This window comes from Scleropages formosus, chromosome 3, assembly GCF_900964775.1.
Source record: "Scleropages formosus chromosome 3, fSclFor1.1, whole genome shotgun sequence".
Lineage (NCBI taxonomy): Eukaryota > Metazoa > Chordata > Actinopteri > Osteoglossiformes > Osteoglossidae > Scleropages > Scleropages formosus.
Window position 1 is genome coordinate 38,195,543 of NC_041808.1, and position 19,223 is coordinate 38,214,765.

The following is a 19,223-nucleotide window of genomic DNA, read 5'->3' on the forward strand; positions in this document are numbered from 1 at the left end:
ATGGATGAGTGATCCAGTGTAAGTAGTGTATCTAGCAGTGTAAGTCACCATGGTGAATAAGATGTGTGAGATGATAACACTACATAGAGTTCATTGGAACTCACTTAGAGAAAAGTGTCTGCTAAATAAATGTAATTATAATGTAAATTAATACAGCTATGCAATTTCACTAGACCAATTAAGGGAAAATATATACATACTTGTGACTTTTGGGTCGAAAGGCAGTAGCATTAGGCACTACACTACTAGCTGGCTCCAGTTACTGGAAGAAGTGTTATTGATGGCTGAGAATGTATGCACATTTCAGCAGCAGTGCAGTTTTTTTTTTTTTTTTTTTTTAAAGTCATAAAAATAAATGTGACATGCTCAGTGGATCCCTGTTTGGTTTACTGCTTATCCTGCAGAGATTCCCTCCGCGAACCACCACCTTAGCGTGGTGGAGGGGATTGAGTGCCTGAATGATCTCAGGAGCTATGTTGCCTGGGGCTATATGCCACTGGTAGGGTCTCCCATGGCAAACAGGTCCTGGGTGACAGACGAGACAAAGCGCGGTTCAAAACCCCCTTATGACCATAAAATCAAGGTTCTCGTTTACACCGCCCGGTATGGGGTCACCGGGGCCCCACCCTGGAGCCAGGCCTGGGGGGGGGGCTCGCATGCGAGCACCTGGTGGCCAGGTCTATGCCCACGGGGCCTGGCCGGGCTCAGCCCGAAGCCAAGCCATGGAGCCGTTCTTTGGTGGGCTCACCACCTGCCGGAGAGGCCGTAAGGGGCTGGTGCGTTGTGATTTGGGCGGTGGTCGGGGCCGAGTGCCCGGTCGACCCAAACCTCGGGCGCCAACTCTGGCTTTAGGGGGGAATTAATACCCTTGAGTATTAATTCCAGAAAACTGACATTTGTTTTCCAACCACAGTAAGAGATATAATGCACTATTGTATTGTTTTCTGAGATGTACTTCATTTTTCTACTGCCATCCATCATCAACAACCACTTGTCCCAAGCAGGGTTGCGGCAAGCCAGAGCCTCACCCAGCAACACAGGGCGCAAGGCCAAGGGGACACATCCAGGATAGGATGCCAGTTTGTCACAGGGCACAAACCCCAAATCCACTGCGCCACCACATGTACCTCACGTTCATCCATTGTCAACAACCACCTCTCCTGGGGGTGTCACAGCAAGCCAGAGCCTTACCCGGCAATGCAGGGCACAAGGCTGAAAGGGAAGGGACACACCCAGGACAGCATGCCAGTACGTTACAAAGCACCCCAAGCAGGGTTCGAGCCCCAGACCCACTACACAGGGGCAGATGTCAAACCCGCTGCGCCACCATACCGCCCTACTTCACTTTTATTTAGCAGAAAAATGTATACTAAACAAAGAGATGTAACTACAAAATTTTGTGCTATATATTATTCTGAAATCATGGGCTGGCAGTTATATAGGTTTTTCACAGCGTTTATTGATATTGAACTAGTCAGATAAGTTACATTTAACAGCACCAACAGCTTGAAAGACAGGACTGCTGTATGTTCCATGTTGTAATTTTTACAGTGGAACATTATCTCGACTCAAATTTAAAATTGGCTGTGCTTGTGCAAAGTGATTAAGCTGCATCTGTCTTTTCCGATTAGCTTGTTTATGTATTATTATTTATAGAAAGCTGTTTTCCGTAAGTTCTACTGAGTCAAAACTAGATTTAAGTTAGGTTCAATGCTTTATATTAGTTAAAAAAAGTCATAAATAATGCAGATTCCATTGTTTACTATGTTGTGTTTTGTCATATCTTTAATGGATTATATATTTTTTCTGTCACTCTGAATTGAGTTCAGTTGGTAGATCAACATTATATGAAGTCCTGCATCTAAGCAGAAGTTTTGCTTTTAGCGTTAGACCTGTAAAGGTTCAATTATTTTACTGAAAATTACCATCCACACTTTTCACTCAACCCATTTTGATTTAAGAACTTCATTTCACGTGTTCTTTGAATTTTACTTCTGAGAAATCCAGCAGAATATACAAAGAAACATTTTCAAAAATATATCTTAGTAATAATTGCATGTTGGATGATCACATCCACAGAAAAAATCTGGCCATAAAGCATATTTCCTTATGAAAGGAGCTTTTCTCAAGCATCTGGCAGCTTCCCTGTCACAGTGGCAAAGGATTTTTTCACACCTGTCATTTAGAGAATCTGGAAGGAAAGAAAAGAAGAATTTTAAAAAATTACATAGACATAAATTGATGTCTGTCGTCAGTTCATGTTCAAGCTCCATGTCTTCTGCTTGTACCAAGTTTCTGCTGCTCCTTTATACATAAACACTGCACTGAAATTTGTGACCAGCAACAGCATGTTTCTTGCCCTGGTGTTTTATTTTACGAATTATGTACTTCTGAAGTGTCCATTGTACATAGAAAGCATATATTTTTAGTCTTCTGAAGGTCTTTTCACCACATTGTTCTATGGGACATACCACAGTCAGCAACATGGTCTTCACACGTCCACTGATAATTATCAGTCTTAGTTTGGCAGCCACCATATTCAGCTTGTTCATAGCAGCAGTCATGCTTGTGACAGCACCTTAATGAGGAAAAAACAGTCTCTCTGTGACTGTTCAACTTGTGAAATGACAGATTTTAATCAAACTGATAGTCTTGCCAGTCACCTTGTTTAATTATAAAATTCTATAAATTTATGCCCGGATATGCCCCAGCATTTGTTATTGTTTTAATTGTGTGAGTAGTGGAGGAAAACATTTGGGAAAGCAAGTTCTGAAAGTAGATGTAATTACAGTAATCACTAGTCGACCACAGCAATGATGAATACACCATGCTGCTAGTTTTATTTTAGGAGAAACCACAAAATACTACGGACACACTAACGGGCAATGTTAAACTAACCGTGCTCCACCAAATGATGGATGACAGAGATAGCTATATAACAGTTACCTGTTGAATTGGAAGGGATTTACTATTGACGGAATGCTACTAATCATCGCACATAAAACATGCTTAACCTGCATTTACAATAGAAACTAGAAATAGAGATAATTAAAAATGCAGTCACGAGGCCAAAAGTAGCAGAGTAAACAACTTCAGCAGTACCATTTTCTTGATCTTGAATATGGTGCACAGGACAGACCACTCTGGGCTATAAGAGGAACTCCTGGCAGAGGGGAGAGGATGTGGAGAGCTGGGTGTATTTCAGCCTCACTAAAAGTAACACCCAACCTCAAGGACTACATGTAACAATGAGATGCTCTGTTCCTCATTGCATGTTTCCTTTTCTGAATGTGGCTCTGGGCACATGAAAACAAGGGAGTGCACCATGAACATGGGAGTAAATTCACAAGAAGTACACCACAGATAGACCTGGGTTCTCTGATTGACTGCTTATACCATATTATAGGCTTCAACTCACCAGTCTGTTTGGTCCCTTGGCCAGCCCTGGCCGCCCAGTCCACAGTAGCAGCCATATGCCATGTAGGCCAGGGCAGACCTCCCTGTGCTGCACCTGATGACCCCAGCCAGCTCCAGCAGGCCTCTCCTAGACCGTTGCTGCCTGTCGGGAGACAGGGAGACCAATGGCGCTGCAACACAGTCAGAAAACAAATCTATATAGACATTGCACAGTCGTCTTTTTGTTGCAATTGTTCTGCAATAACTGTGTACAGAATCGCTGAAAGCTGTTAAATTTTCCCAGTACCCCCCTTGTGTCATTATAGTCTATTCCTCTTAAATTGCCTCCTTGTAAAAATATGTATGCAGTATCTGCATGGTGCATCATAGCAGTCAAGTTCAGATGACAACAAACACACAAAAAGTTATAACTTTTATGTCACGTGCATTTCGTCTGCTTTGCCTAATGATATAACATTATGATGATCAATTCCAAGCTATATCAAAAAGCACTTGGTGTACATTGTGAAGCATGTATCCCTCATTAAACACACTGGTACCCACAGCTGCTCATTTCCTAACGAGATTTACACACAAGACGACACACATTCCATTTCATGAGCACATGCACATTTACTAGACTTCAACAGTTCCAATTTATAAATTTTTGGTTATCAATACTGGTACTATAAGGAAATTGGCCTGCATTTTCAATTCAAGTGAATTTTAGACAACATGTCAACTTAAATCAATTAATATAATCAGAAGTGAGTTTTCAAATAAAATTTAATAAAACGCTCTACATTCATTTTACATTTAATTCAGCCACAACAATACACATGCAATGTCAAACTTTTATAGAATTTTAATATTGATAATGAACAGACATATATTACTGTGTTAAACATTATCCGCAGATGATCATCAGCTGCATTAAGTTACACTAAACGGTAAAAACTACATAATTGTAATAACGTTCTTACGTATCAAGTGGACAAATATTATTAAATAAAAATCACCGTCAGCGCTGTCACATTGAAGAACGATTCGACAGCAATTAGTTTTAAAGAAGCCTGAATGGAAAGCGCTGTGTGTGTTTAATTTTACACTGTGGTGCGAACACCCTCCCTCTTCCTTGCATTTTACAACGCGCGATATAACAATTGAATTGATAAACCAGTGGGAGTGAGTATTAAATCTGGCATATAATTATAATATGCGTGGTATAATACAACGAACAAACAATGTGTGAAATAATGGGGCAACATGATAGGTGCTCTGATTTGAAAATCGAATTTATTCACTTACTACAATCTGTCTTTTACAATTATTACTGTCATGATCATCATCATCATGTGTTTTCGCCCTAACAAATGCGATCTCACGATCGTGGAAGTAAAGCACACTTTGCAACCGAGCAGAAAAACAGACTCCTCCTGATTGTCACTACAAGGCTTCGCACTTTCTTTTCTTCAGCATTACACCTTCGATCGGTTTCTTCTCAAAAAGCAAAGTAAAGTGACCATAATAAACATATGAAAACACGCAAGTCTTTCCGGCGCATAGTCTCCCATGTTGCGTACTTGTTTTGTACAAACAGTGTAAAGTCACACACACTCACTCACTCACTCACCCTCACACAGCAGAAACACCAACAACAGCAGCAAGACACTCATCATGGTCAGCGCTCGGTGACGATCGCCGATGTCAGTATGTGAATGAACACGCCGCTGTTCCCACTGACACGCTCGGTCCTCGTGTTCTGCAGGAGGCACCGCGCAGGGCCGAGGCGCGTGGCGGCAAAGCGCGTGGACAGCTGCTGCCTCTGCCGGTGCTTCGCGTAACCGAGCGGCAGTCGTCCGAAATAATGCGGTTAGAAAGCAAATCTGGAACGAACTGCCACTGCCGGATTACCCAGAAGGCGCAGTGCCAGAGCCTGCCAAGGAGGGGGTGGCATTTAAAAAGCAGGAAAAGCTTGAAATTCAAATACATAAAAAAAACATTTCAGAATTTCTGGGCATTACAGCAACTACAGCATCGAATAGTTTGAACAGGGAGTTTAAATTATTGAAATAACAAATAAAAATCACAAACAATAAAATAATGAGTTGAACTAGATTAGGGTGGCAGAGTGGGTCACAACTGCCAGCCTGGGACCCAGGGCCAGGGGTCACAGGTTCACATCACACATCTTGCTGCAGTACCTTGAGCAAAGTCCTTACTTTAAATTGCTCCAGTGAAAATTACCCCTGTACAAAAACAGCCAAATCACTGTAAGTAACTTAAAACATTGTAAGTTGCTGCTTTGGAGAATGCATCAGCTAAATAAAAGTACTGTGCATCATACCAATTAGTGCTCTCTCCCTTTTCGCAGATTTTTAAATGAAATGCCTAGAGCGTACTAATACCAATATGCTGCCATCTAAACAGCATGTCACATGAAGCAAGAGACACTGATGATATTTCTGAAAAAAGCCCAACTGTATCCAGCTGTCAACTGGGTTACAGAAAAACAACTTCAGAGATTTTTCAGAACATGATCTTTAGTTTACTGCTCCATGGTTGCATAGCAGCTGTGGTGTCCGAAAAGGAAGGTACACCGTTCTTTGGAGGTTTCCCTGAAACAAAGCACTGGAACACTTGAAGTGTGTAAACAAAGAGTTTATTAAGAACAGTAGCTCGTGTCACAAACTCACTTCACACCGCGGAACCTCATCTCCTTCTTTGCGCGAAAACACGCCCAATATATATAGTGCCGCCAATAATGGTTCCCGCTTCTTTTAGGAACTAACCAATGACAATTACCCTTTGTCAACTTACACCTACAGGCCGGCAGGAACCTTTCTTTTACAAAACTCTCAAGGATTCGTTCTTGGTGTAAAACACCACAGCAGCAATCACACACCCAGCCAAAGCTCTGAAAGGCCCAAAGACACACTTTTCAGGTTCACTCATAGTGTGTGAGTGACAGAGAGAGTGTGTTCCACTGATGTATGGATGAGTGACTTATTCAATAAGTTATTGTAAGTGTAGCAGACCCACCCGAGTGATGGCCAAGACTTGACTGATGATGGTTTAGTTGATTTATTGAAACTAACTTGACAACCTCCACCAACGTAAGAGCTGGTGTGTAAAAAAAAAAAAAAAAAAAAGAAAGCACAAATATTTAGCATTTAGCTTCCGTTCAGTTCTTCGGCAATATTATAATTATCAGAGTATGTTAAACACAGAGCCGTAACATAACCATCTCATTTCCATGGACAAAACAAGTACAATTACATCAAAAAAAAGGGGAGAAAACATTTACAACAATATAGATGTACAAACCTTGTGCCTCTTCGGAGGGTTGCGAATCCTTAAACAAATTATTTAGTTCTTGCAGCACGCACCTAACCACAAGCTGGGCTAAGTTATATCTGCGCGCCAGTCGCATTAAACTAATTCGTCATATCTAAGCGCAGGGCGCTTGGGAATACAAGACCGTGTCAAAATAAAAGCCCCCTTATAACGACAGTATGCCACTGCAATTATATGGCAAAATAAAAGTACAAATACAAAAGGAAAAATTTAGCAAAGGTATTTACAAAGGAAGACAAGTTTTAAACATCAACTGGGGTCCTTTACACTCCCACCAAAATTACGAATGTTTAAAGCAGTATAGGCATAAAGATGAGTAATTTTCACAACATAAATAACTAATATTCAATCAATAACTATATAGAGATGTAAATACCATACTATGGTACTCTTAACATTATAGGCTTACTCAGTTTCCAACAATACAATTAACCTTTGAACTGGCCTTTCTACCACAGACAGTTTGTTGAGCCGCTCTCCCTTGTTATTTAGACATTTATCTCCTATAGAGATTTTGGCCTTTCTGACGAGCCCATCTTGACTGGTAACAGTCTCCAAAACTCTTCCCAGCCTCCATTCACCTCTTGGCCATATTGGATCTGTATCCAACACGATATCCCCTACTTGGAGATTTCATTTTGGGGTGTGCCATCGTTGCCTTGTCATGATGTTGTGAAGGTATTCCCTTTTCCATCTGCTCCAAAATTGTTCTGTCAGATATGTTTGCTCTGTAGTTTCTATTACCAGTGTCTGGGTCCTTCTGACCTCTGGATCCCCTACTGGGAGTTCCGGGACATCATTAGTTATGGTCTGAATTTCCCTTTTCCACAATAATGCAGGACCTGTGAACCAGTTAGATGCAAGTAGTTCCTTTACTGTTTTTCCTCTTGATGCACTGTCTGCTGGGTTTTCATTTGTTGGCACATAAAACCACTGCTGAGGGCTTGTGCTGTCGCGTATCTTCTGAACTCTATTGGCTACGAAAGTGTGAAAGCGCCATGCATCGTTGTTTATGTATCCTAAGACCACCTTAAAATCTGTCCAGAAATATTCTTCAAGATTGAGGTTGTTCATTTCTTCTCTGAGCATACAGCTTACTGTAACTGACACTGATGCTGCTGTTAATTCTAATCTAGGTATGGTGATTACCTTTGTGGGAGAGACGCGAGACTTTCCCATCACAAGAGCGCAGTGGATTTCTGCCTGTTCATTTTTCATTCTCAGATAGGAACATTGCCCATAGCCACTGGTGCTGGCGTCTGAAAAATGATGCAGTTCCGTTTTGACGACCTTTCCAAATTCAGCAGGTCGGTAACAACGAGGAATGTCTACATCTTTAAGATTGACCAGCTCACTTTTCCAACTCTCCCACCGTAGACTTAACTGCTCAGGTAGAGGGTCATCCCAGCCAGTACCCTGGTGGCACATTTCCTGCAGAATTTTCTTTCCAGTAAGAACATATGGGGCAATAAGGCCCAACGGATCATAAATGGAGGCAACAGTTGACAATATGCCACGACGTGTTGCTGGTTGATCTTTCAGCGTGATGTTAAAGCGGAAACTGTCACTTTCTATGCACCATTGTACTCCTAGAGCTCTCTCTAATGGCAAATCATTAAAGGCCAGATCCCTCGTTTTAATGTCTATCGCACATTCAGATGAGGGTAAGTGCCGTAGAACGGTGATGTTGTTTGAGATGAACTTGTGAAGGCAAAGACCACCCTTTCCACACACTTCACATGCTTCCTTTGCCAGCTGAATAGCTTTATCCACAGTATCAGTACTGGTGACTCCATCATCCACACAGAAATTCTTTGCTATAAACTGAGATCCTAAAGGGTGTGACTGAGCACTCTCTTTAGCTAGGTGCTTCAGTCCATAATTTGCGCAACCAGGGGAAGACACTGCACCAAACAGATGAACCTTCATTCTGTATTGTTGAGGTTGTGTATTCAGATCTCCGTTCTTCCACCACAAGAAGCGTAAGTAGTTGCGATCGTTCTCTTGGACATGAAGTTGATGGAACATCTTTTCTATGTCGCACATTAACGCTACTGGATGCAGTCTGAACCTTATGAGCACGCCTGTCAGATTGTTGAACATGTCAGGCCCTGAAAGGAGGTGCTCATTGAGATTGGTACCCTTGTACTTGGCAGAACAATCAAATACAACGTGCAGTTTATCTGGCTTTTTAGGGTGGTAGACCCCGTGATGAGGAATGTACCATTTTTCACCATGTTCACCATCACCCCTTTCAATTATGTCGCTCATGTAGTTGATATAATCTACCTTGTATCTTTCATTTGTGGAGAATTTCCTTTTTAAGTGGCTCAGTCTGATTTCTGCCAGCTGCTTATTATCAGGTAAGCATGGTCGTTGTCTGAATGGCAGTGGCATTTCATAATGTCCTTGTTTATTTTTTACTATACTTTCCTTGAGTTTGTCCAAGAAAATTAGGTCATCTTGTGAAACAGTTTTTCCATCACCTGTGACATCCTTAAAGTCAGACTCTAAGATGCGAATCACGTTCATCGGCGTTATTGCTGGGAGCTCTTTAACAGATACTCTGTGACAGAGACCAGAAGCTGGAAAAGTATCAAGGCGAGGTGCTGCACTGCCCACAATGCTCCACCTTAAATCTGTTAAGACAGCATAAGGTTCGTTACCTTTGCCTAATATTACCTGTCTAGGAGCTAATGTTCTGGGGCAGTTATAGCCAATCAGAAGACCTACTTCACAATCAAGAAGTGGAGGTATTTTTTCTGCGATTGCTGAGAGGTGGCTCCAAGCTTTGGCTGTTTGACCGGTAGGTATGTGGTCACGATTTACCGGAATGTAACCTTTTGTGTATGTAGGAGGGAGATGGATGTACTCCGAAGACTTATAGCCCCTCACTCTGAGTCCTGACACTCTTTGGCTATCTAAAACTGTATTTTCTCCCATCATTGTGGTAAGTTTTAGCTTTACTGGATATGCATCCACTTCCAATCTGTTGCATACCTCCTGACTGACAAATGTGGTATCACTCTGAGTGTCCAATAAGGCATAGACAAGTTGTTCTTTGGATGGGTCATTAACTGATGACACCCACACAGGCACAATCATTGATGTACTCACCAACTGCCTTTCAGTATTAACATTGAGGGTAGTTGCATTTGTGATTACATTTTCATTATTGTGTGCTGTGCTTGCCATGAGTGTTTGGTTTTCACTGCCTTTGGATCTACTATAGTTGTCATCACGAAGACAAGTAGGGTGTCTTCCTTTACATAAATCACATGCGTGGCGATGACGGCACTCCTTTGCGCGGTGACCTGGCTTGAGACAACCATAACACAGTTTGTTGTCTTTGACATACGTTCTGTGGTTGTTGAGAGAATCTTTCATGAAGTCAGGACATTTGTGAATTTGATGCTGGTTGTCTTGACAGAAAATGCATTTCATCCTTGCTTTCATTTGCTCTTCATCATCACTTTCAACAGCAGTGTGAGTGTTGAAGACATCGGCCTTGGTCCCTTTAGTTTTCTTTAAGTTTCCCTCATCGGAAATTGGCTTAGATGAATGGAGAGCAAACAAAGAAGTGATGGGATTGCATGCAATTTCTGCTTCCATGGAGATAAACTCAGCAAAATCTTTGAAACTGGGAAATTCCTTACTTTCCGAGAGGGATGTTGTGACTTGACGATTCCATCGAGATGCAGCCCATTCAGGTAGTTTTTGAGTCAGTTTCTGATTTTCTTGACAGTCATTTAGTATTTCAAGGCCTTTCACATGAGGCATTGCCTGGAGGCAGGCGTTTAGAAAGTCTGAAAAGGCCCTTAATCCTTCTGCATCCTTGGGATGTATTTTTGGCCAACTGTACAGTTTTTTTCTCTAAAAGTCCTTTGAATGGTAAAAGGTTGACCATACCTGTGGTTGAGTTTCTTCCAGGCATCCTTGTATGCCTCCTTATCACTTCTATAAAAGGTGCCTTCAAGACACTTCTGTGCTGGGCCACTAGTATACCTTTCAAGATAGTGGAGTTTGTCAGCTGGTGAAAAGCCCTTTCTGTCAATAAGTGATGCGAAGCTTGCCTTCCATTCGATGAACTGGATAGGGTCACCACTGAACACACCTGGCTCTGGCACCGGGAGTCTGTTTATAGTTATACTATCTTGAATGGCCTGGGCTAAACAATAAATGTCACTAGGGGACGATGAGGAATGCTGCACTGAAGGGGGGGGGGGGGAGTAATTATTTTTTCTAAATTAGACGGTATTGGATGTATCTCACTCTCTTGTTCTACCTCTTTAGCATAAACCTCTAACCTAACACGAGCTACCTCTCTACTCCTTTCAGCTTGCAAACGTTCTAATTCAGCCTTCTGCAATTCTAATTCTCCCCTTTGTTGTTCTTCAAGGGCTCTTATTCTTTGCTTTTGTTTCATTTCTTCATGCAGCATTTTGCATTCTGTCTCCTTTGCTGCTAGGTCTGCGGCCATATCTGCTTGTTTGACTGCCATCATGGAGGACTGAGACTCATAACTGACATTTGACCATGAAGCGACAGATCCATAGACAGAGCGTGCGTATTCTGGAATGAGCAGTTCATGCAGGCGAAGCCTTTCCTGTTGTGTCAAAATCTCCGTCCACAGCTGCTAACCTTTCATATATAACTTTCATAATATCCTTAGTTACCGCTTCGCACGTGTCAACCTTGCGTCTTACATCAGTTGTTGGCAGGGCATATTTTCTTATTTCGCTATATACTTTCATAATGTCATCCCTTCCCTTTTCAATGACGTCTGCAATTGAAGACAAATGCTTGTCCGGTATATCTAACTTTAATTGTTTTCTGGCCTTACGGACTTCAATTTTCCACCGTTCATACATGCCATTTAACCCTTTTTCTTTTTTGCTAATTTCACTTCTTTCATAAGCAATCATTTTTTCTGTGGGGATTCTGGGACGTTCAGAACGTCTTGGTACATCAATACAGTTATTTGTGTTGTTCTGTAGATCAGCCAGTAGGGTTTCCTTACGCTGAATTATTTCTTTCAGTTTGTGTCTTTCTTTGCTTTCTGACTCCCGTTGAAGTGAATTCTTATGTTCTTGTATTTCTATTTTTAGATTTGTAATCTGTTCCTCTGTATTCTCCATTTCAGTGTAGCCTTATTTACTAACTTTATTTCACTGACCACCACACCACCTATAACTCACCACACACAGCCTTTGCAATGTGCCGTCGAATTCCTTTTCAGCCGTGTAGCCGGTGAGGGAAGCGGTGATGACGAAGCTCTTACTGTAGCAGACCCACCCGAGTGATGGCCAAGACTTGACTGATGGTGGTTTAGTTGATTTATTGAAACTAACTTGACAACCTCCACCAACGTAAGAGCTGGTGTGTAAAAAAAAAAAAAAAAAAGCACAAATATTTAGCATTTAGGCTTTAGCTTCCGTTCAGTTCTTCGGCAATATTATAATTATCAGAGTATGTTAAACACAGAGCCGTAACATAAGTCATAACCATCTCATCTCCATGGACAAAACAAGTACAATTACATCAAAAAAAAGGGGAGAAAACATTTACAACAATATACATGTACAAACCTTGTGCCTCTTCGGAGGGTTGCGAATTCTTAAACAAATTATTTAGTTCTTGCAGCACACACCTAACCACAAGCTGGGCTAAGTTATATCTGCGCGCCAGTCGCATTAACTAATTCGTCATATCTAAGCGCAGGGCTCTTGGGAATACAAGACCGTGTCAAAATAAAAGCCCCCTTATAACGACAGTATGCCACTGCAATTATATGGCAAAATAAAAGTACAAATACAAAAGGAAAAATTTAGCAAAGGTATTTACAAAGGAAGACAAGTTTTAAACATCAACTGGGGTCCTTTACAGTAAGTACTGTAGCAGTGTAAGTCACCTTTGTGAATAAGGTGTGTGGGCTGATAGCACTATATAGAGTTCATTGGAAGTCGTTTTGGAGAAAAGCATCTGCTAAATAAATGTAAATGTGAGAACAACACATGAGTCAAATTTCCAGAAACATCTCTCCACATGGGTTTCCCAAAGACTATTTACATACACAGCAGCAGTGCTGCATAATGGGAAATATACCGCTCCCCCTGGTCTCTGTTACCGTCCCCCCCTACAAATGCTAGAGACAGGTTCAGGAGACATGGTCCTGGAAGAGAGCTCTTTATTGAAAGTGTTTTTTTTTTTTTTTTTCTTTCAGATCAGAATGGATCACCAACCCACCCGAGGGTGTTTGGCTCCACACACTGTCTTACTCGACAGTAATAAATTTCTCCATTCATCATTCCCGATAATTAAAATCTTTATTCAATAAATAAATTAATCCTAAAAACTGCCATGCAACAATAAAATTTAAAATAAATACTAAAAACAATAAGACCAACTAATATAAGAACCACATGGCAGAACCTTTAAAACGCTAAAAGACATACCCCAAGGCTTAAAACCATACTTAATAAATAATTAAAAGAAAACTTACCCGGTAACATTTACCACTCAAGTTCCCAGGGTGTTACCATACATCTTACCTACCATTTTTGGATGATTCCCTTTTAGCAACATCTCCCCTATTGTTGTTTTAGTAGAACAGGTGAATGATAAAGTACATATACAGAGTTAAAACACAACATGCACCACACAACAAAACTAAATCTACACTACCCTAAACAAATGTCAATTAATAGATAAATAACAATAAGTAAATAAATAAGAAAATACAAACACAACCCACACATAGTCACTTATAGGTGACTACTTAAAAGTGCAATCAGTGCTATAAATTTTTAAAATAGTACAAAATAAATAAAATGTGCCATAGAAATTAGAAACCTTACATCTAACATAAAACATATATTAAACACATATATGTTTTTTTTCAATAGCAGTTTTGAGAAAACAGACATTATGATACACTCTGCTATATTCTTGAGTTACATCAGGTCACTCTGAGCCCCCTTACGCCACACAATGGTTAGGGGGTCACCCCTTGAACCCCCCAGAATTCCATGTGACAGACATCAGCAGTACAACAGCCAATCAGAAAGGCACACTGAACTATGTACAGGAATAAACACTAATACCAACTATTTGTATGAATCCACACGAGCCTCCCTCAGTGTCGTTACATTAGATTTGCAAGAAGAAACTTAGTAAAAATTTGAAGATCTAATAAAGTTATAAGAAATTTAAAATAATAAATAAACAAGCTAGAAACTACTTTTTAGACAAATCGATCTAATACTTGGGTAGGTAGATATATGATGAAAACTATCTATATATTCCATAACTAGTGTGTACCTTAATAACTAGTTCACTGGCTCCTGAATTTGTGAACTTTCAACTTGCGCATTTTCGAAAATACTGTGCTTATTTTTGCTCTTGTTCTTACATGTTTCTCCAAAATTTTCAATGTTTACTTGCCGTGTGTCAAGCATTTTCTTAGAAGATTCAAGGACGGGATTGTTCTTTTTGTAACCTGCACCCAGAAATGGTGCCCCACCTCTTTCGGCACTGTTGTTGTACCAAAAAGTTATGGAGAGATGTCTCTAAATTTATTACTGATAAACTGTGTTAGGATTTAGCTTTGTACTATGAATATGTGTTGTTTGGGTTCTTTTGTTTTGATAGATGTACAGAGAAACAAGCATATGTCATTAATTTATTAATTCTTTTCACTAAATATCATATACATGGGTCAAAATTTGCTAATAAAAAAACCTATATTTTCTGTTTTTCTTGAAGTTAAGCAGTACATAAACGCTATGGAGGAGTGTGATAATAAGAAGGCCATTAAGACTGTTTATTATTGTAATGTTTAAGGTCATGATGTAATGTCTGGTTATTGGAGTGTTTTGTGGTTTTTAGGTTTTTTTTTATTCCCCCTGAATCGGGACCTCGGCGTGGCAGGAGGGCTTGCGTGATCTAGGGACCTCTAAAGCTATGTCGTCGGGAGCATCATGCTCCTGGTAGGGTCTCCGAAGGTGAACAGGTCTGGAGTGAAGATCCAGACTAACACAATCCAAAAACCTCCATGAACAAAGTAAACAAGAGAATGTTTATCCTGCCCGGAATAGGGTCACAGGGACCGACCCCTGGTGGACACCGGTGGTAAGGGAAGCCGTCAAGCTGAAGAAGGAGGCCTTTATGGCCTGGTTGGCTCTGGGGACTCCTGACTCAGCAGACAGGTACCAGCAGGCGAATAAGGCAGCAGCGGCTGCGGTTGCAGAAGCAAAATCCCGGGCATGGGAGGAGTTTGGAGAAGTCATGGAAAACGACTATCGGTCAGCTTCAAAGTGGTTCTGGAAAACCATCCGGCAGCTCAGAAGGGGTCGGAGGAGTTTCGCTCAGGCTGTGTACAGGAGGAGTGGAGAAACTCTGACCTCTGATGAGGACATTGTCGGGAGGTGGTAGGAGCACTTTGAAGAGCTCTTAAACCCGAGTGATATGCCTCCCTTACAGGAGTCAGGGCCAGAGCCTTTCAGGCTGTCAGAGTCCATTTCCCTGGTGGAAGTCACTGAGGTAGTTGGTAAGCTCCATAGTGGCAAAGCACCGGGGGTGGATGAGATCCGCCCAGAAATGCATAAGGCCCTAGATGTTGCAGGGCTGTCATGGTTGACACGTCTCTGCAATGTTGCATGGACCTCGGGTACAGTGCCCTTGGATTGGCAAACTGGGGCGGTGATCCCTATCTTTAAGAAAGGGGACCGGAGAGTGTGTTCCAACTATCAGGGCATCACACTTCTCAGCCTCCCTGGGAAAGTTTATGGCGGGGTGCTGAAGAGGAGGCTCCGGCCGATAGTTGAACCTCAGATTGAAGAGGAACAATGCGGATTCCGCCCTGGGCGTGGAACAGTGGACCAGCTTTTTATCCTCTCACAGATCATTGAAGGGGCATGGGAATTTGTTAATCCAGTCTACATGTGTTTTGTGGACTTGGAGAAGGCCTATGACCGTGTTCCCTGGAAAATTCTGTGGGAGGTGCATCGGGAGTATGGGGTACCAGGGTCACTACTGCGGGCCATTCGGTCCTTGTACATACAGAGCGAAAGCTGTGTCCGCATACTCGGCATTAAGTCAGCCCTGTTCAGTGTGGGTGTTGGACTCTGGCAAGGTTGTGCCTTGTCTCCACTCCTGTTTGTGGTTTTCATGGGCAGGATATCAAGGCGCAGTCAAGGTCAGGAGGGCATTCTATGTGGGAGTCGGGAGGTGATGTCTCTGCTTTTTGTGGATGATGTTGTCCTTTTGGCACCGTCACATGGCTGCCTCCAGCACGCACTTGAACGCTTTGCTGCTGAGTGTGAAGCGGAGGTGATGAGGATCAGCACCTCAAAGTCTGAGTCCTCGGTTCTCTTATGAAAAAGGATGGTATGTCCCTTCCACGTAAGGGGAGAGAATTTGCCCCAGGTGGAGGAGTTCAAGTATTTTGGGGTCTTGTTCACGAGTGAGGGAAGAAGGGAACGTGAAATCGGCCACAGACTGGGAGCAGCGGCAGCAGTAATGTGATCGCTGTACCGGACTCTAGTGGTGAAGGGGGAGCTGAGCCATAAGGTGAAGTTCTCCATTTACCAGTTGATCTACATCCCTACCCTCACCTATGGTCATCAGCTCTGGGTGATGACCGAAAGAATAAGATCGCGGATACAAGCGGCCGAAATGAGTTTTCTCCGCAGGGTGCTGGGACTCACTCTCCGTGACAGGGTGAGGAGTTCGGACATCCAGGAGGAACTCAGAGTAGAGCCGCTACTCCTTAACATTGAGAGGAGCCAGTTGAGGTGGTTTGGGCATCTGATAAGGATGCCCCCTGGGCTCCTCCCTTAGGAGGTATACCAGGCACGGCCAACTGGGACGAGGCCCCGAGGTCGGCCCAGGACCCACTGGAGGGATTATCTCACAGTTGGCCTGGGAACGGCTGGGGATCCCCCAGGTTGAGCTGGAGGAAGTTGCGGGGGACAGGGGTGGCTGGGCCTCTCTGTTCTCCCTGCTGCCACCGGATGGATGGGTGGATGGATGGATGGATGGATGGATGGAGTTTTTTTTTAAATTCCCCCTGGCTAGGTTGACTGTTCTGAATTACCGTTCTTGTATTGTGTGTGATGTGTTAAATAAAAAATTACTTTAATAAAGTGACCAGTGTTACCAACACTGCGACTCAGACTCTGTCCAGTTCCTAGTGTGCCTAAATAATACAGTCCGCTCAGACCTCTGTTCCGGCCGATGATTTTTGGGTCCATGGAGAAGCAACACTGAATAAATTTAATTCTGTGTTTATGTAGGTTATGAATTTCGATTTTATAATTTCACTTTAATGACCATGTTAAAATAAACATTTGTACAACCTACTGGCTTTTCACGGAAAGTCAACATATGCTGAATACGGCTATAGGCGATGTCGGTACTCTTCAAACCTACCTGTAAATGCTCCTGGAACCCGATAGGGGGCGCGAATTTTCCCCCTCTTACTTATGAAGCGGGACATTGTGCACGCGTGATATGGAGTGGCCAGGTCCGGTCGCCATATTGGAAAAATGCAGTTCCTATGCGTTCAAGTGTTCCGATTACAGAAATAAATCCAGCAAGAAGAGAGGCTTGCCATTTCACAAGTGAGTACGTCTTTAGTTTCTGCTCTGAAAAAAAGTGTTATGGGGGCATTTATGTTCCTAGCAAGTGAGTAAACACAGGAACAATACAGACATTGTTAATGTCACAAATTCGTGCGTTTTTGTAAATCTGGATTAGTTTAGTATCAAGTATGTTAAAATATTTAAGTAAGATATGCAATTCTTCAGGTAGGAAACTTTTGGTACAGCTTGTAGCTTCGTTTGACTAAGTAATCACTATCGATCACTTGTCAGAGCTCAGTGAGTTTATTTTAATAATATTAGGGGTACATCATGATCATTTGTGAAATTGCACAATGCAGCGAAAGTGAAGGGACACACTTGATTTTTGACATTTAGTTATACAAAGATTCTAAAGTTTCAAGGACAATGATGTAATGAGACAAACAATGGTTGACAAACAAATAGTAAAACTAGTTAAATTTATTTCTTCAGTGTCTCCACACACATGTGATGTACAATAAAAGTGTCAAAGCTATAATATATGAAATCAAACATGGCACACTAACTTTGTGTATTTACATCTACATATTCTTTATACAAGGGGTGTGGTGGCGCAGTGGGTTGGACCACAGTCCTGTTCTCCGGTGAGTCTGGGGTTCAAGTCCCACTTGGGGTGCCTTGTGACGGACTGGCGTCCCGTCCTGGGTGTGTCCTCTTCCCCTCCGGCCTTACGCCCTGTGTTACTGGGTAGGCTCCAGTTCCCCGTGTTTGTTCTTAATACATAAATTGATTTAATTAAAACTATTTTGCCTGACTGGTGTGAGTTTAAGAAGGGATCAGTTCTCCTGAAAGTTTATTCCCTTCTGTTTAAATTTTACAATTTAGACTTCTGAAATTTTTGATAATGATGTATCAATAATAGGACATCTGTATTTGTAATAAATTTACTTGTATAATATAAAGGTGCTACATTTAGAGCTATAAAATTAGCAAGAGCAATACATGATTTATTAATATTATTGAAGGTCGTTACATCATGTTTTTCAGGATTTGAGCTACTTATTTGCCAATCACAAGGCTGTCTTTTGAGAAGGATAAAAAGGAGTCTTTTTTCAGTTTGTGAGGAAATCCCCCAAGCTGTGTAATTTATATGCAGTAGTATAATTTCTATTGCAAATCTATAATTAAGTATTTCCTGGATTGTTTTCTTTTTTATTTAAAGCAATGCTTTTGAAATCTATTTTGCCTTAGTATCAGTATGTTTTGCCTGTGATGACTGCTCAGCTATAGAAATTCCCAAAAAGTTAAAATGTTTCTGCATTGTTTCATTGTGGGTTCTATGGTTTGTTTTTAATTTCTCAAGTTTGACAGATTTAACCACAGAATCTTCATCAATAGGCACTTCAGCAATAACTGGTATTACTAGTATCATAACAAAGTATATATTTTTATACCAGATATTGTCCATTTCTTTATAGGCCTGGAAATATCCTACTTTCAGTTCAATTCAATGTTGAATTTATTGGCCAAAAATTACATGTAATAACATTACAGAATTACATTCATGGTGCAGTAAACTTTTAAGTCTCTTTGGTGGCCAGATACCATCTGGTATGTTGGATCCTGAGATAATATTATTTTGTGTAAATTGTACAAGTCAAAATTCTAGGAAAATCTCTCTTGTATATTAACACACATTATGAATGTGGGATGATTAGATTATGCTGTTAATTATACACAGGAAGCTCTTTATATGGGAAACCAAGTATGTTATGTATGCCAGTATGGCACCATGTGGAATCTTTCCGGACTCAAGCACATAAATTAATGCAAAATATAGCTTAGACTTTCTAATTTTTAAAACGACACTGAGAGAAAACTCAAAAT

General features: G+C 41.4%; 1 protein-coding gene across 2 annotated transcripts; it reads right to left on the reverse strand.

Moving 5' to 3' along the window:
• Positions 1-1,410: 1,410 nt before the first annotated feature.
• pla2g10 (phospholipase A2 group X) lies at positions 1,411-6,801 on the reverse strand. 2 transcript variants are annotated; one of them, XM_018744230.1, is made up of 5 exons: positions 6,724-6,801; positions 5,030-5,332; positions 3,419-3,587; positions 2,472-2,578; positions 1,411-2,191 (listed from the first exon to the last, which is right to left on the reverse strand). In XM_018744230.1, the coding sequence occupies exons 2-5, from the start codon at positions 5,073-5,075 to the stop codon at positions 2,043-2,045; spliced, it is 471 nt and encodes a 156-aa protein (XP_018599746.1). In that variant the 5' UTR covers positions 5,076-5,332; positions 6,724-6,801; the 3' UTR covers positions 1,411-2,042. The 2 variants fall into 2 exon arrangements, with proteins under 2 accessions (XP_018599746.1, XP_029106468.1); XM_029250635.1 differs by lacking the exon at positions 1,411-2,191 and having other exon boundaries at positions 2,366-2,578.
• Between the last annotated feature and the right edge of the window lie 12,422 nt (positions 6,802-19,223).

What these genes read in the sequence shown, in the direction of transcription:
- pla2g10 (XM_018744230.1), bottom strand. Translation starts at nt 5,075, where the DNA reads ATGATGAGTGTCTTGCTGCTGTTGTTGGTGTTTCTGCTGTGTGAGG. An exon ending in GGTGTTTCTGCTGTGTGAGG is followed by an intron (nt 3,588 to 5,029) that starts GTGAGTGAGTGA and finishes ACTGTGTTGCAG; the next exon opens with CGCCATTGGTCTCCCTGTCT. An exon ending in AGACCATGTTGCTGACTGTG is followed by an intron (nt 2,192 to 2,471) that starts GTATGTCCCATA and finishes CTTTCCTTCCAG; the next exon opens with ATTCTCTAAATGACAGGTGT.